This window comes from Xyrauchen texanus, chromosome 6, assembly GCF_025860055.1.
Source record: "Xyrauchen texanus isolate HMW12.3.18 chromosome 6, RBS_HiC_50CHRs, whole genome shotgun sequence".
NCBI classification, from domain to species: Eukaryota; Metazoa; Chordata; class Actinopteri; order Cypriniformes; family Catostomidae; genus Xyrauchen; species Xyrauchen texanus.
The window spans coordinates 16,632,560-16,649,727 of record NC_068281.1 but is presented as its reverse complement, the minus strand read 5'-3'; the positions used below and the strand labels follow the sequence as shown (position 1 = coordinate 16,649,727).

Below are 17,168 nucleotides of genomic sequence, written 5' to 3'. Positions count from 1 at the left end.
TCAAATACACCAACGACAAATTCAAAACCGCAATAACCAAATTATTCAACTTTGTTTTGAAAGTAGGATATTTCCCCGACACCTGGAACCAAGGCCTAATTACACCAATATTTAAACAAGGAGACAAATATGAGCCAAACTATTACAGAGGCATATGTGTCAATAGCAACCTGGGGAAAATATTCTGTTCAATTATTAACATAAGATTGCAGAACTTTCTCAAAACCCACAAAAGTCTGGACAAAAGTCAAATTGGATTTCTGCCCAAACACAAAACGTCGGACCACATTTACACTCTTCACACGATCATTGATAAACATGTATACCAAAATAAATCCAAAGTCTTCTCTTGCTTTATTGACTTTGAGAAGGCTTTCGACTCGATCTGGCACGAAGGACTCTTCCTAAAACTACTGGAAAATGGGATTGGAGGGAAAACGTTTGATTTGATAAGCACCATGTATAAAAACAATACATGTGCTGTAAAAATAGGAAATAAGCGAACAGAATTTTTCTCCCAACAACGAGGAGTCAGACAAGGTTGCCCATTGAGCCCCACTCTATTTAACATATATATAAACGAATTAGCCAAAGCCTTAAATAAGTCCACTGCCCCCGGCCCAACCCTGACTCAATCAGAAGTTAAATGTCTCCTCTTTGCAGGTGATCTAGTCATTCTGTCAAAAACAAAAGAGGGAATACAGCAGCTCCTCGATGTCGTAGAGACATTCAGTCAAACATGGGCTCTCAAAATTAACCTCGCAAAAACTAAAATAATGATTTTTCAAAATAGATCCAGGTGTAGGGAAAATAAATACATCTTTAGAGCAGGAAACCAAGTCCTCCAACACACCCACGAATACACATATCTGGGGCTAAAACTGAGTTCGACAGGGAACTTTAATCTGGCTGTGAATGAACTGAAGGCAAAAGCAATGAGGGTCTTCTACATGATCAAAAATACTATTCGACATGAAATTCCAATTCAAACCTGGCTAAAAATCCTACAAGCAATAATTGAACCCATTGCTCTGTATGGCAGCGAGATATGGGGACCTCTAAAAACCCAAGATTTTTCAAAATGGGAAAAAGAGGCAATCGAAACTCTGCACACCCAAATTTGTAAAAGCATCCTAAAAGTAAACAGAGCGACACCAAACAACTCTTGCAGAGCTGAATTAGGACAATACCCCCTATTGATCAATATCCAAAAAAGAGCTGTGAAATTCTACCAGCACCTGAAGCGCAGTGACCCGAGCTCTTACCAGGCCGAAGCCCTGCACGGTCAGGAGCAGAACCGGCCCCGGAGCGCACTCTCACAGCTGATGCTCAAACTACAGCCAGACCAGCACTATCTGGCCCAACCAAATTATAAAATTACAAAAACTAAATGACATTACCTATTGGAAAGATGCTACTTAATCACAAAAAAAGATGGAACTCTATTTAAACCTGAAAAGAGATTATAAACCAGCAGAATACCTGAGCTGTGTAAAAGAGCATAAAGTGAGAAAGACCCTGACCAGATACAGGCTGAGTGCCCACTGTCTGGCTGTAGAGAGAGGACGGCACCGGCAGAGGTGGCAGCCGAGAGAGCAGAGACTGTGTTCTCTGTGCTCTCAGAGAGAGGTGGAGACAGAAGAACACTTCCTCATACACTGTGATCACTATCACAGCATTAGATCGGACTATTTCACTAGATTCCAACAACTAGAACCAAATTTTATGGCATTACCAAATTCAGATAAATTAAATTATATTTTGGGAGAAAACTCCAGCTCAATCATAACAGCAGCAAAGTATGTAACAGCCTGCCACAAACTACTTTTTTGATATATTAATGTATTCATGCATTTGTTCACTGATTAATTTTATTGATTATTTGTTCATTGCCTGTGTAATGGCCAATGCTTTGGCAATACTGTACAAGTCATGCCAATAAAGCTCATTTGAATTTGAGAGAGAGAGAGAGAGAGAGAGAGAGAGATCTCGCTCACGCGGTGCCACAGCGAGCACAAAACGAGCCCAACACGAGCACAGCTTAATGAGTGACAGAACTAAACATTCAAACGTAGCCTGGTTTAGATCTGTGATTATTAGTCTGATTTTATTTTAGATTTCGCCTTCCAAAGATTATAAAAAGAATATTTATACATAAGCCGCATTCTGTCTAGCACAACTTTCTTCCCTTCACAGCGGTGCACTGACATTTCTCCCTAAAACTCAAACTTAACGTCAGAATCAGCACGATCGGTGATTGTTGTAAAATGCTACTGTTGCTAAATTAGCGGACGCGTTTAATAATAAAAAGAGCGCTAAGAGATACCGTTCCCAAGGCGTGCGCTCGAACACACCAAAACACAAGCAAGAGTATAGGCTACTTTGGGTTTCATGCGTCTAAACGATCAACTATACACAAAAATATGTCAAAACGACCGGCTTGGAGATTCACTTAAACACAGTTTATGTCTAAAATGGACGTAGTTATGGAAATAGTTGGGAGAAAATATGCTGCATCAGGAGTCTATTAGTATGGAATGATATTCCGGACATTATTCAAAAGGAATTGCAAATTGTATTTGCAATTGCGTTTTCAATTTGTGGACGCATAAAATGTGACATAATCCAAACGCAATTGCAAATCGCGCATTACGGTTTGCATTTTCGTTTAAGCGAACGCACACTGACTGCCAAATTTCAAATGGAAAAGCAAAGTCTGTTTGCAACTGTGTTTCCCATATCTTACGAGTTTTGGCCCTGTCATATTTAAATAGCAATTTCAATTACCACGTCTGCTTTTTCACTTTCTCAGCGTCGCGTATGTAGCCAGCCAAAACTCAAATGGAATACTATTTTTTTTATTTATTTATTTTTTTATTGCAATATTAACAAACAGAACAAGACGATACATACAAGAAATATAAAGAATCTTTCAAAACAAAAGAGAAATTATGGTTCAGAATACATTAAGAGAGGAAATGTGAAAGAAATTTAAATATATTCAACAACAGTCTAAAAACAAAAGAGAGTAAGAGAAGAAAGAAAAAAAAAGAAGAAGAGGGCACAAAAGAAAAAAACTTTAAGAGAGAATATTAAACATGGCACTAATTCTGGATGTTTTCATTGCTTTCTTGTTAACAGAAGTTGAAATTGTATTTAAATACATCTTCAATTCTTCTTTGAAAAAGCTAAAGTGGGGTTTACTTTTCATATATTTACATTTATGGATATGAAACTTTCCAATATATAAAAGAAGGTTTATACAAAAACATGCATTAATTAGATTGTTGTCTTTAACATAAAATCCAAAAAGAATGTGTCTATATGATAAAGAAAAGTTACATAAAACCTTTTGGACAATCAGAGCATCAGTATTGTTCCAGAAAGACTGAGTAAAAAGACATTCCCAAAACAAATGATCAACAGTTTCAGAGGAGGCTTCACAAAAGAGCAGGAAGTATCAATATCATTTCTAAATTTCTTTAAAAAGTATTTAACTGGATAAAATCTATGAATAATTTTATAGGATATTTCTTTAACTTTATTAGTTAGAAAGAATTTCTGAGGAAGTGACCAAACATATGACCATTTAATATCATCAAAAGGTTATTCCAATAAGAAATGGAGGAAGGAATTGAAGTAACAGGGTCCAAAAATAATGACCTAATTTTATAATTGGATTTATGTATTGAAAAACAAATAGAACCAACCACAGTAGATTCAAGGCTAGGGGAGAAACAGAAGTCACTGTAGCACTATTATTGTTTCTAAACAGCATACAGATTTCCAAAGAGATGGCCTTGAAAACTATATTAAATTCTTTACTAGATACTGGGAATTGGTATCCTGAAACAAAATCGAATAATTAAATAAATTACCTTCACTATCAAAGAGCTGGTTTACTAATATCACCCCATTATTAAACCAGTTTTCAAGAAATAAAGATTTCCTCTTATGAAGAATATTACAGTTGTTCCAAATTAAAAAATTGTGTGGCGAGAAATTATGCTTGTAAATAAGTTTCCAAGCCATAAGCATCTGCTGATGATAATTGGAAAGTTTGACAGGAAGTTTACTAATTGAATAATTGCACATTAAAAGAAAATGTATACCTCCTAATTGAGAAAAAATATCTTGGGATTGTACTCCAAATAGAAGATTGATTGTGAAGGAAACTTTTAAGCCAATTAATTTTCAAGGTATTGTTAAGAGAATCAAAATCAATGAAATTTAAGCCACCTTTATTATAAGAATTCAAAATAACTGATTTTCTAATACTCAAATGGAATACTAATTCCCTTAGTATTTCCATTTCCGATGCCTTACACAGAAACCTGTCAATCAGGGTCAAGGGTGGGATTATGCTATGGGGCGTGTTTGTCTTGGGAAGTGACGTCACTCACAGTCGACGGTAGGGCTGGGACGGTTACCGCATTACCGCAATACCGCGGTCACGTGACTCCAACCGCGGGTCTGAGCTTGTCACCGTCGTCACCGCAAAAAAACAAAAACAAAAAAAACATTGGCCTGCACATGTGTGCACGTTGTGTCTAATGACATGGATTCGTTGTGTCTAATGACATGGATTCATTGATTCTAATGATATGGATTATGTCTAATGATATTAGCCTACATGGATTCAAGGTTTTCTAAACAAAACTTATCAAAATATGGAGCAAATCCGACCTTTCGCGAGTTGGGGAGCGTAACGTTCCATGACACATAATAACATTCCATTTGTATTAGAGATGCGCGGATGGGCTATTATTATTTAATCCGCAACCGCATCACAAAACTCATCTGTCCGCACCAACGTTTTTTGATAAATTTTCAAAACCGCATCCATGGCGCTGACTGTTTTAAGGTCTGAGCGATGCAAGGCTGCTGCCGCGAGGCTAGAAAGCTCTTGGCTGTTCTAGAAAGGAGACTGATCCAATGCAGCAAAGATATTTTAAAGGCTAAAGTCCCTAGTAGGCTATAGCCTATTGGCTATGTTGTATCCCCAGAATATCAGCAGTGAAGTCTGTTTCGATTGACGCACAGGGATAAAAATAAATAAATAAATAGTAACGCACATCGGCAAACCTGACTACTAGGCTACTGTAGCCTAAGATTTTATCATTTTGTTTTGAATTTTGTTTAAAATGCATTTTAAGATTTCTATTTATTTCTCATGTCTGTGAGGCAGTAGGCCTAGCCGCCGAGTTTCGGTTCATTTATGAGAGAGCTCACGCGCAAGAGATCGCATCGGCGCTTCCACGTCCTGCTGCTGATTATATGTCTGCTATATTTGCTTCTTATTTATTAATTCCAGGCAATTAGTTAATGAAACAGTGATTAAAATTAAGATACAATTTATACAAAACGAAATTTTAAGTTAAAGAAAGGCTTTCTACAAAACAAAACTTAATAAAGTGGTCAAAATCATGTCTGACCCATCTTCAATGCGAATGTATCTGAGAATAATCTTAAATAAGGAAATCTATACAGTGATTAGTTCATGCCAAATTACTGCTTAATGAAAATTTGACTATTTAAAATTGTGCTCGTTTTTTTTCTTCGGACGTAGGTGACAATATTTAAAGTCTGTCTATCAAAAGCGACTTCTGATGTGTGCGCCAAAGTCTGTCGGGGGACTTCTCTGATCCAATGTAATGTATTTAATGCGGTTTACCGCTATACCGCGGGAATATCTTGCTTTTCAACCGCGGTTAGAAAAAATCCATACCGCCCCAGCCCTAGTCGACGGTCAAGAGGTGATGCCCTGAACAGACGCCGGTTTATCAAATCAAATCAAATCACTTTATTGTCACACTACCATGTACACAAGTGCAACAGTAGGTGAAATTCTTGTGTGCAGTTCCGAGCAACATAGCAGTCATGACAGTGACGAGACATATACCCATTACAATAAACAACATACTTACACAACACAATTTACAAATCAAATGTACACATACTTACACAACACAATAATTATACACAATGTACAGTAAACAATACACACAATATACAATACAATAAGTAAAGAGTATATGAAATATGTATATATCTATGAAGTAGTATATTGAGGACAATATGTTGACAGTCCAGTGTGAGATTATAGATGAATAAAGTGCAGTGCTAATTATTGATCCTGATAGACTGTGAGTGATGTCACTTCCCAAGACAAACACGCCCCATAGCATAATCCCACCCTTGACCCTGATTGACAGGTTTCCGTGTAAGGCATCTAGTAAGGGAATTAGTATTCCATTTGAGTTTTGGCTGGCTACATACGCGACGCTGAGAAAGTGAAAAAGCAGACGTGGTAATTGAAATTGCTATTTAAATATGACAGGGCCAAAACTCCTAAGATATGGGAAACACAGTTGCAAACAGACTTTGCTTTTCCATTTGAAATTTGGCAGTCAGTGTGCGTTCGCTTAAACGAAAATGCAAACCGTAATGCGCGATTTGCAATTGCGTTTGGATTGTCACATTTTATGCGTACACAAATTGAAAACGCAATTGCAAATACAATTTGCAATTCCTTTTGAATAATGTCCGGAATATCATTCCATATATTAGATCTGAACTCGGTCTTAAAGGGGAAGCGGTCTAATGAAAATGTTGACGATTGAGCCATTACTGCGAATCAAACAACAAAAGGCAAAGAGAAAATCACTTACAGCTCTTGAATGAATAACTTCTGCATTAATAAGCATTAATCTATCTATGATAAACTATGCAGTGTTATTTTACAATTGATTACTAGATTATTAGATTTCTTTTTAGACCACACCTGAACAGTAATGTTAGTAAACCTTCCTGAAATTAAATCACTGTGCCTATATAACGTTTATCTTTGTGTAAATGTTTATCTTTGTTTAATATATATATATATATATATATATATATATAAACAAAAAGAACCGTTAAGAATACAGTTAAAGTACCGGATCGATAAGCAGTATCGGTAAGATAGTAATACCATTAAAACCTTAACGATACCCATCCCTAGTTATGCCTGTGCTTCTCTTGGATGCTCTGAATATTGGATTACGTGTCTGGATTGCCCCTTAATTAAAGCTGCATTTGGATCTCAACCTTCGTGTCTCGGAGCAGTTCGTAACACCTACTTTGTTTATTTAATATATTTGTTATACATTATTTATACAATATGTTTTTACATTATACATTTTTAATTTTAAGTGTAAGAGTGCAGATTGGTCAAGTGTTCAATAAATGTATTTGTTGAGAAATTTTGTCTATCTTAAGTAATTATTTGTGTTACATTTTATCTTTCAAATAAAAGGTTCAAATAAGAGGTTAAAAACAAGCACATATCGGCCAAATAGCGGCCAAAATAAATCGGCAGCATTAATCGGCCGACCCGAATTTCAAAAGATCGGCATCGGCATCGGCCTGAAAAAAACAATATTGGTCGACCTCTAATAAATACGCATTGCTTATGCGTGTGGTGTGAAACAGGCCTGTTACATTATTTCAGTTCATCAGAACTTGATATCCTTCCACAAAGCACACAATTGTTCAGACTAATTAACTGAATGAAGAGACACCCAACATGAGCTGACTATGGAATTTGTTAGTCATCATTTTTGTCAGCCAAGGAAATCAGCCTGCACGCTAAGCCAAAGCAAGATGCTGCTATGGCTATGGGGTAGGTGAGAAGAGGTTAAAAGTGTGAGATGCGATAAGTGCAAGAGCCGGGGTGGGTGGATAATTTATGGCTCAATTAATGTATGGAAGTAGGCAGGAAGGCTGGATGGTGTGGAAGTCTTGTGGTGGTGGAGGCATTCATCCGTACATGTGATACGCAGCCTCCTGCTTGCTCAGCACAGCCAACAGTTGCAACATGTTACTGGTTGACGCCCCCAGATTTCCCACCCCATTCACATTTTGCTCTGCAACGTGTAGACCCAGCTGGAAAAGAGTGTGTTATTTCAGTTCATCAGAACTTTATATCCTTCCACGAAGCACACAATTGTTCAGACTAAAAGTTTGTGTTTGGATACTCTTAAATGGGCATACAATGTGTTCGAAAGAGCTATGGATCACTGTGACCTGAAGGGCGATAACACGTATGAAATGCAGGGTTCGGCAACCTATAGCATGCGTAGCAATGTTGGAGTAATCACTGTCCTGCCAGCAATGGCGAGAGATGAGTAGACTTATTTTATTTGTAGGTACATTCTGCACCTGCATTCCAATCTACATCATGATGTAATCTTTCCTCATGATCATGTAGCATATTTTCATGAGTTTAATGGGAGGCTAAACAAAAAGTTAAAATGTGACAAGACTGCAGTATACCCAGCAGACCAACAGACTGCAGCTCCTCACTTTGGGTTAATCGCGCGAGTAAACGCACCCGCTTTGCTTTGGCACAGCCATTGACCATGAAAATACAAAATGGCTCCATGTCAAAAGGTTTACCATCTTAAAGGGATAGTTACCCAAAAATTTTTATTCTTTCATCATTTACTCACCTGACTTTTTCATTTTCGGAACACAAAAGGATATGTTGGAAAGTGTGACAGCTCGTGTCGCTGGAAGTCGCCAGCTCTCATTGAAAATTAATGGGATTGTGTTGCTGTCTCGTGCAATGTCGCTGGCAGTGTGTACGCAGCTTTAGTATCGTTAGTTGAAAATTAGCTGTTACTTTCCAAGCAGTGCTTGCAGTTAGATATCGCATTTCTGAAAGGGATAGTTCACCCATTTATAACAATTCTGTCATCATGTTGCTTAATGGATCACAGTCCTGCTCGTTCTTTTTCCATACAGTGAAAGTGTGTCTAAACTCTTATTTAGCATTATATTTTCTCAATTTAACACAAAACTAAAAAATAATGTACTTTAAATTGTAGATAGCAGTTTCTTCAGATTTCTGTTTAGTCATCAAATTTTTGTCATTTATTTGCACATTAAATTGTTAATATACAGTATTTGGAAGAAGGAAATAATAGTACACACAGTAGTCCAGCAAACATGGATAGCATGTCCACATTAGCAGTTGTTTTTTCTCAAAAAATACAGAATCAAACCAATTGTACATACAGTGCATATTGAATAAGACATTTACTTATAGCACATGAAAAGCACTTTTACCTTGGGCTGCATGTGAAAACATAGACAGCTGACTTGCTACTTTGCTGCCTAATCAGTTAATGGCTTAAGAGTTCAATAAATTCAAAACAGCTCTCAGTTAAGGAAACTTGTCTCCGAACAGTTTGAAAAGCACCTTATTTTCATCCTACCTCCATATTCAACCCCCGGAGGCAGCATTTTCCTGGGTTCGAACGCAGCCTTGAAATTGCACTCACGCTTGTGCGGATCCAGCAATCTCCTGACAGTTTAAACGGCCTGGATCGCCTGCTTGGATTGTAGTCATGATTTCTGAACCAGAGGAACTTTTGGTCCTGATTCTGAAGTTTTTGATTCTGGCTGATAGAATACGCACTGCTGCGTAAGATATTAGATGAGTGCTCGATGGGAAGAAAACGTTGGATGTTCGTGAATGACATCTGTTTAAACTAGATATATTTCTATTTGCAAATGGTATATATAATCCAATTTTTATTGATTTTTGCCTTTTATTATTAGAAAAGTTACATTGAACAGTTGATGAGAGGCTGTTAGAATATGTGCTTTAGAGGTAAATAAATGAGCACTCCACAGGATGCTCGATGCTGAAGTTATGTGAGTTTAGTTTATTACATACGTTTAAATTAGATGTGCTCATATTTGCTGATGGTATATAATATTAGTTTTATTGATATTTGCGTTTTTATCATTAGACAAGACAGTTAAAAGTTACAGGGAACTTTTGAGGAGAGAGCGGTAGAATGAAACAGGTGAGCACTTTAACATTATGAGCTCAAACGCGACTGCAGCACACCGGTCGATTATTGTAGTAGCACAATGGCATGTAACAACAAAACGAACCGTGACTGGTAGTTTATATGTCTCAGTCACTTCACATGTAAGCAGGCGATCTTCGGTGCCCTCAAGAAAAAAGGAACATGCTCTGAATTACAACTGTCAGCTATGGAGAAGTTGTCGGGATGACTTAAGAACTTTGTCCTCATAGGTGCCAGCGGGGGTTTAGCCAACTGAAGATGTTCACCACTACTTTAATTGACTTATATTTGTCCAAGTTATCCTCCCATGTTGTTCTGTGAGCCCTGCTTGTAAAGTAACCACTCACAGTTTACAGAGAAGCTGGAGGAAATAATTTTAGAACGGTCATGTTTTGGTGGTTTCTGTGGCCCCCAGTGGTTTCCCACTGGCACTCCCAGCATGTGACCGCAAGCAGGTAAAGTTCAACAGCAAATAATGTGTGCCATCATGTTTCTAAGGACTCTAAATGGCAGTTACTGTTTAAACTTCAGACTTGTGTTTTTCTCTTCACATGAAACCATCTGCAGACATGCATGTTTCCTCTCCACATTATGCTGCCTACAGCAGGTTTGGTTTGGATTAGAGACCAGAGAATTTATTTTCTTTAAACATCTGCACACAGAACAGATGGGAATCCTTTACGGCAAAATGTTACCTTTATGTTTCTCCAATAAACATTCTAAAAAATACTTTTTAATGTTCTTTCTGTAGTTTGAATCCCATAATCTACTTTCTTTAATTTTAATGTCCTATGCCTCTTTATAATAGTGAATCATTTGTAACAACTGCTCTTGTGTTATTTATTTTTTTTCTGTGCTCAGGATTGGGTGACTGCCACAGATATTAAAGTGACCCTGAACAGATTAAACACATTCGGAGATGAAGTTTTCAATGATCCCAAAGTTCTCAAGTCCTACTACTACGCTATCTCAGACTTTGCAGTGGGAGGAAGGTAAGCTGTATTTTTTGTTGTTTGTTTGTTTCTGAACATCGGTAAATCTGTGTTTTTGTGAGGAGGTCATCTTCCAACTCCCCTTGCGAAATGTTATCATTATAGAATTTATTTGGTTCAATCTCCACCATAAATATGTCAATATATTTGTACATTTTTTTGTGAGACCAATTCAGGCCAGTTGACTGTGAGATATAGGCTTGTTTTAGTATTCTCTGAATTGCATGGCCAGTTTAAAGCGATAAAACAAAGTGAAACATAACAAAAAATTTGTAACCATTTTGTTTTTCACCAAAATTATTCATGCCAAATTATTTATTTTTGTTAGTCTCTGAAAACATATTGTAAACAAAAGCTAAATGCAATCCGTTACAATACATGATTTTACAGGAATAGTAACCCAAAAATGTTAATTCTCTCATCATTTACTCACCTTCATGCCATCCCAGATGTGTATGGCTTTTTTTCTTCTGCAGAAAGATTTTTAGAAGAATATCCAAGTAAGTGAATGGTGACCAAAATGTTATGCTGCCTTCATGTGCTTTTTGGAGCTTCAAAGTTTTGGTCACCATTCACTTGCATACCTGCAGAGCTGAGATATTCTTCTAAAAACTTTGCTTGTGTTCAGTAAAAAAAAGAAAGTCATACATCTGGCATGGCATATACAGTAAGATGACAGAGTTTTCTTTACTATTCTTTAATGCCAAATAGGAACATTAAAGTGTAGTTGATGCTGCCATGGTAAATATGCTTTCAAAACTTACAAAAAAATAAAAATAACATTTGTTTTGGTGTGACCAAAAAAATTTAAACCAACCAATGCACAGGAAAAAAAAGCCCATTGTACTGTGAATGTTTTCACTTCTGTTAAATATGAAATAGCTAATTAACAATGTTTCCTTTCATGTGTTCACATCATTATATACATTTACCAATGAACTCTTAATTCTCCAACCTGCCAGGCCAAGATACATCACTGAAAATCTTCCCTGCTCTTTACTACCTGTATGTTTTTATATTTTTTCCTGTCGTTGGAGTCAGTCATATATGCATTGAGCTGTAGAGAGAAAGGACATGCTAAATGAAGCCAGTATGATGGATCAGAGCAGTGTCAAACAAGTGTGAAGCATCTCCTGGTGCCTCCATTGCATGTCATTTTAAACAGTTGGAAATATGGAGCAGATTTCCATTACACAGTCAACATTCCCCGCATTCCTGCCTGGCAGTGCTGGATTACAGAGTGCAGAGGAACTGGAATGGGGCAGGCAGAGAGCCAGGACGTCTGCAGAGGGTAGGGAATGAGGCAGTGAGGCTGAGGCCAAGGGAATAATTTACACCTGCTGCCTCACGGGCATCACAGCTCCTGTCCTGCAGACACATCTGCATTGACTGACAGGCATAATTGAGTTACACGATTGCAGCAAAACTATTATTGTTGATTATTTCCCTTCATTTTTTTATCGCAATTTATTAATTTTCATTAATACAATTGACAAAATACGTATTTTGTGTAGGACAACTGCATGCCATATTCTTAATGTTGGCTACACATCTGAAATTGTGATAACTATCCATTATTGTTGATTGTTTCTCTTGATATTGTGATCACGATTTATTAATTTTGATTAATAGGCCTACAATTTACATTTAAAATGCTTATTTTGTGTATGCCATGTTTTTTATTTTGACTACACATCCAAATCAAGCTTAGAAATGAGTTTCTGAATTAATTTATTGCTGTTTTATATATCAGTAAATCAAGACATTAGCCTTTTGGTAGTGTGAAAAACGAATTATAGACAATGCGATGCAACGTCAAAGCTAAATGCGCCCATCCTATTATAATTAACATAGCTATCGACCTTTGACACAACAGGTGTAGACCTAAATGGAATGCTTTAATCAACACTTTTCACTATATTAAACGCTAAATCCGTAATTGTAATCTTGATTTATTTTTATCGTGCAGCCCTACTAGTTAAAGAAATAGTTCACCCAAAATGTTTCTCATCATTTACTCACCCTCACCCTCATGCCATTCCAGATGTGTATGACTTTCCTTCTCCTGCTGATTGACAAACAAAGATTTTTAGAAGAATTTCTCAGCTCTGTAGGTCCTCACAATAAGTGAATGAGTACCAACGTTTTGAAGCTCAAAAAAGCACAGAAAGGCAACATAAATTCATCCATAAGACTCAAGTGGTAAAATGTATATATTCAGAAGCGATAAGATAGGTGTGGATGAGAAACGAATCAATATTTAAGTCCTTTTTACTATAAATTATCCTCCCTGTCCAGTAGATGGCGATATGCACAAAGAATCCGAATCACCAAAAACAAAAGAAGCAGAATATGAAAGTGCAGATTGATAGTAAAAAAGGACTTAAATATTGTTTCTCATATACACTTATCATATCATTTCTGAATATATGTTTTTTTTAACTGTATTTGTATGGATGGATTACTCTTATGCTGACTTTAATGTGCTTTTGGAGCTTCAAAATTTTGGTCACCATTCACTTGCGTTGTATGGACCTACAAACCTGAGATATTCTTAAAAATCTATTTGTTTGTGTTCAGCAGAAGAAAAAAAGTCATTTATATTTGGGATGGCATAAGGGTGAGTAAACGAAGTGAGAATGTAATTTTTTGGTGAACTAATCCTTTAAAGGATTTTCACAATAAGACAAAAATTCTATGTGCATGTTCGTTCCAGTTGAGATTTTTAATTGAAAACAATTGACCTATTCGCACCTTTTTCAACAAGTCATCTGCCAACAAATTGAAGATTATTTATGGAGCCCTTCAGGCTGCAAAGAAAACTGACTATGACTGACTAATGAGAAATGGGCTTTTTGATTGCTGTATGAACACACCTAGACCCATAGATGTTAACTGTGGCTAGCGCCAGAAAGCCTACTGGGAGTTTTAATGCATCTCTGGTAAACATATATTTTAGTATCAGGAAATATGTACATCCGATGAGAGCACATCCATCACCAAGATATTATTTGTCACGTCACCTTTTCCATGAGACTTTGCCAAGAAACACCTGATACAGTATGCAAGAGATGGCTTCAGCTGTACAAGTCCTCTCTTGTTCTTAGAGGCCTCTATCACAGTGTCTATGCGGGAGAATATGCTTGCTGCTGTGTGCTCAGCCAGCTTTGAGGAATTAGTACAACTGAGGTTTTGTGCCCAAACATTGGCCCAGGCTCTGATTTCAATGGGTACTGAATAGATGTTAAATTGTTTTTGGTAATCTGGCAAGCGTTTACCTGACTCACAGCAGTGCTTTTGCTCCTGTTCTCTTGGCCTCTTATCCCTTTTATGAGCGCTTAAAAGAATAACTGACCCCAAAATAAAATAAGTTAATCATCATTTAGTCACACTCATGTTGTTCCAAGTCTATGACTTTCTTTCATCTGTAGAACAGAAAAAAGCAATCTTACAGAGGCTATGGCCTGTCAAGTTCCAAAAAGCACCAATAAAGTACCAAATGAGTAGTTTAAAGAACTAGTACACTAGATTACATGTGTTCTGATGCTTTGTGTGTAAAACAGACTGAAATTTGAATCATTATTCACTGATAATGTTTCTCCCCACTGTAGCTATTCTCTAATCTCATTCACATTTGTGTGTATTCAGATATTCTGTGTGAAGTCAGACATTGTATGCCATTGGTTGTCACATATTTGGAATAGCGAATGAGATTTCAGAACTACTGAGGAGGGGAAGGTTTTAATTAAAGGTTGATTTTAAGTGATTTTTTTTAACTCAGCAGCCAAACAAACACACCTCTCCCATCAGTGCTCCTTCAGAATCTCCGCCCCCCCAAATTCATGCATGCGCAATAGGGTTGTCTGGATCGGTCCGATCTACTTTGTTTATTTTCCCATTTACAGAGCCAGGGCTGTGTACAAACACCAGATTTTTTTTTCAGTCACACACAGAACAGACAGCTAGCAGACCGTGAAGAGATACTTGTGGAATTTGACAATAAGTTTATAGGATTAAAATTACTTGCTTCACCTTTAAATACTGACTTATATTTTGGTCTGCACACAGTGCTTTCGTAATTCTTTGAAAGAGTTTGACTGCTTTTGTGATGCTTTTTATTGTTATTATTTGGTTCTTTTATAAGTAGTGGTTCCTTTATGCTGACAATTTGAAAAATATTTCCACTGAAATAAGTAAATGGGTATGTAGCAACATGAGAGTGAGGAAATGATCACAGAGTGATGTTTTTTTGGAACTATTCCTTTTATTCTTTACATTAGACATTAGAAAAAAAACATAAATCAAAATAGACAATTGTTTTCGTAAATGCTATAATATGCAACATTTACTCGAGTTTAAAAGTCCTAGAAAAATTGCATTAATGTAACTTGGTTATTCGTTTTGGAACCACTGCATACTGTAGTCACTCTCGCAAACAGTTTCAAAGGACAGGCAGAATAAAGATAAATACATCATCCACTCAATCTGACAACAAAGGCATGGTGACGTTTCAGTGATAGGCTCAACAAACACTGTCAGAGCTCTGTGTTTGAACATCTTTGCAGAACGTTTGTGCTTGCTTGGCTTGTGTTCTACACAACAGCGACAGGATGTGTACATACATGGAGTAAGTGTGCCCTATCATTGTGTATTGGCCTTTTGCACCTGACCAATCTGTTACTTTTACCCTCCCCACCCAGGTGCAAGTGTAATGGCCATGCCAGTGAATGCATGAAGAATGAGTACAGCAAACTAGTGTGTAACTGCAAACACGAAACAGAGGGAGCAGACTGCAGTGTTTGCAAGCCCTTCTACAATGACCGTCCCTGGAGGAGAGCCACGGCTGACAACCCCAATGAATGCCTGCGTAAGTTTCGTCTTCCATGTCTCTCTTAATCACAGAGCAGACTAAAACTCTACAAGACTAACTTCTATTCCAGTGGATTTCCTCTTTGATTGTCCTCTCAGGAATTGCGTGTAATGTGTAGGAAGGTGCAGAATCTCACCAAAAAGGCAAAATAAATGTAGTCCATTTGTCTTGTGCACTGTAATTCTTCTAAAGCCATACAATTACACGGTTATTCACTAATAATCTTTATCTCCACTGAAGCTAGCTTCTAGCGGACAATCGCATCCATTTTCAAATATGTTGGATGTGAAATTGCACACAAGTCATATGGACAAATTTCTTTTGTGCTTTTTGGTGGATTTTCTTGTTGAAGCTAGACAGAAGTTGTTACTAAGAAATGATGTTGTATAGCAAAAGCTGCAATATGATTCTTTGACAATGCTCATTTTGGGTTCCATGGAAAATCATACAGTAACAGCATACTGGTTTGTAATGAATATAGAGGTGAGCTATTATTTAAAGGGATAGTTCACCCAAACATTATTTAATAATTTACTCACCCTGATGCCATCTCAGATGTGTTTGACTTTCTTTCTTCAGCAGAACACAAATTAAGATTTTTAGAAGAATATTTCATCTCTGTATGGTGTTCAGAACTTTGAATCTCCAAAAACTACATAAATCAGCATAAAAGTAGGAGTGGTGGTGGTGTAGTGGTCTAAAGCACATAACTGGTAATCTGGTAATCAGAAAGTTGCTGGTTCGATCCCCACAGCCACCACCATTGTGTCCTTGAGCAAGGCACTTAACTCCAGGTTGCTCCGGGGGGATTGGCCCTGTAATAAGGGCTCTGTAAGTCGCTTTGGATAAAAGCATCTGCCAAATGCATAAATGTAAATCTAAGTAATCCACAAGACTCTAGTGGATACATCCATGTCTTCTGAAGAGTTATGATAGGTGTGGGTGAGAAACAGATCAATACTTAATTCCTTTTTTACCAATTCCACTTTCACCTTTAAAGGTCAATTCACATTCTTCATGCATATCGCCACCAACTGGTCAGGGCTGGTCAAAGGTGTAGATTTAAATTTATACAAACAACTTGAATATTGATCTGTGTCTCACCCACACATATCATAGCACTTCAGATGATATGGATGAAACCACTGGAGTCTTATGGATTACCTTTTTTTTTTTTTTTTTGCCTTTGTGATTTTTTTTTTTAAGATTTCAAGTTCTGGTCACCAACAGAGCTGAGATATTCTTCTAAAAAATGTATTTGTGTTCTGCAGAAGAAAATAAGTCATACACATCTGGGATGGCATCATGGTGAGTAAATGATGAGAGTCTCTTTATGTCCATCAAGGGCTAGTGTTTTCCTACAGCCTAACCTCTACTAACCTAAACTAAGATCATAAAGAGTGAAAGGCAGCTTGTGCTGTCCTCCATCCCCCCTCTGGACAG

The 17,168-nt window shown here is 37.1% G+C and overlaps 1 protein-coding gene across 1 annotated transcript in view; it reads left to right on the top strand.

Moving 5' to 3' along the window:
- The window catches only part of lamc1 (laminin, gamma 1), a 114,332-nt gene that overhangs the window by 65,446 nt on the left and 31,718 nt on the right, over positions 1-17,168 (top strand). The window contains exons 3-4 of the mRNA XM_052128526.1: positions 10,725-10,855; positions 15,556-15,722. Of these exons, the coding sequence (XP_051984486.1) occupies positions 10,725-10,855; positions 15,556-15,722 (298 nt within the window). The remainder of the gene's footprint in view (positions 1-10,724; positions 10,856-15,555; positions 15,723-17,168) is intronic.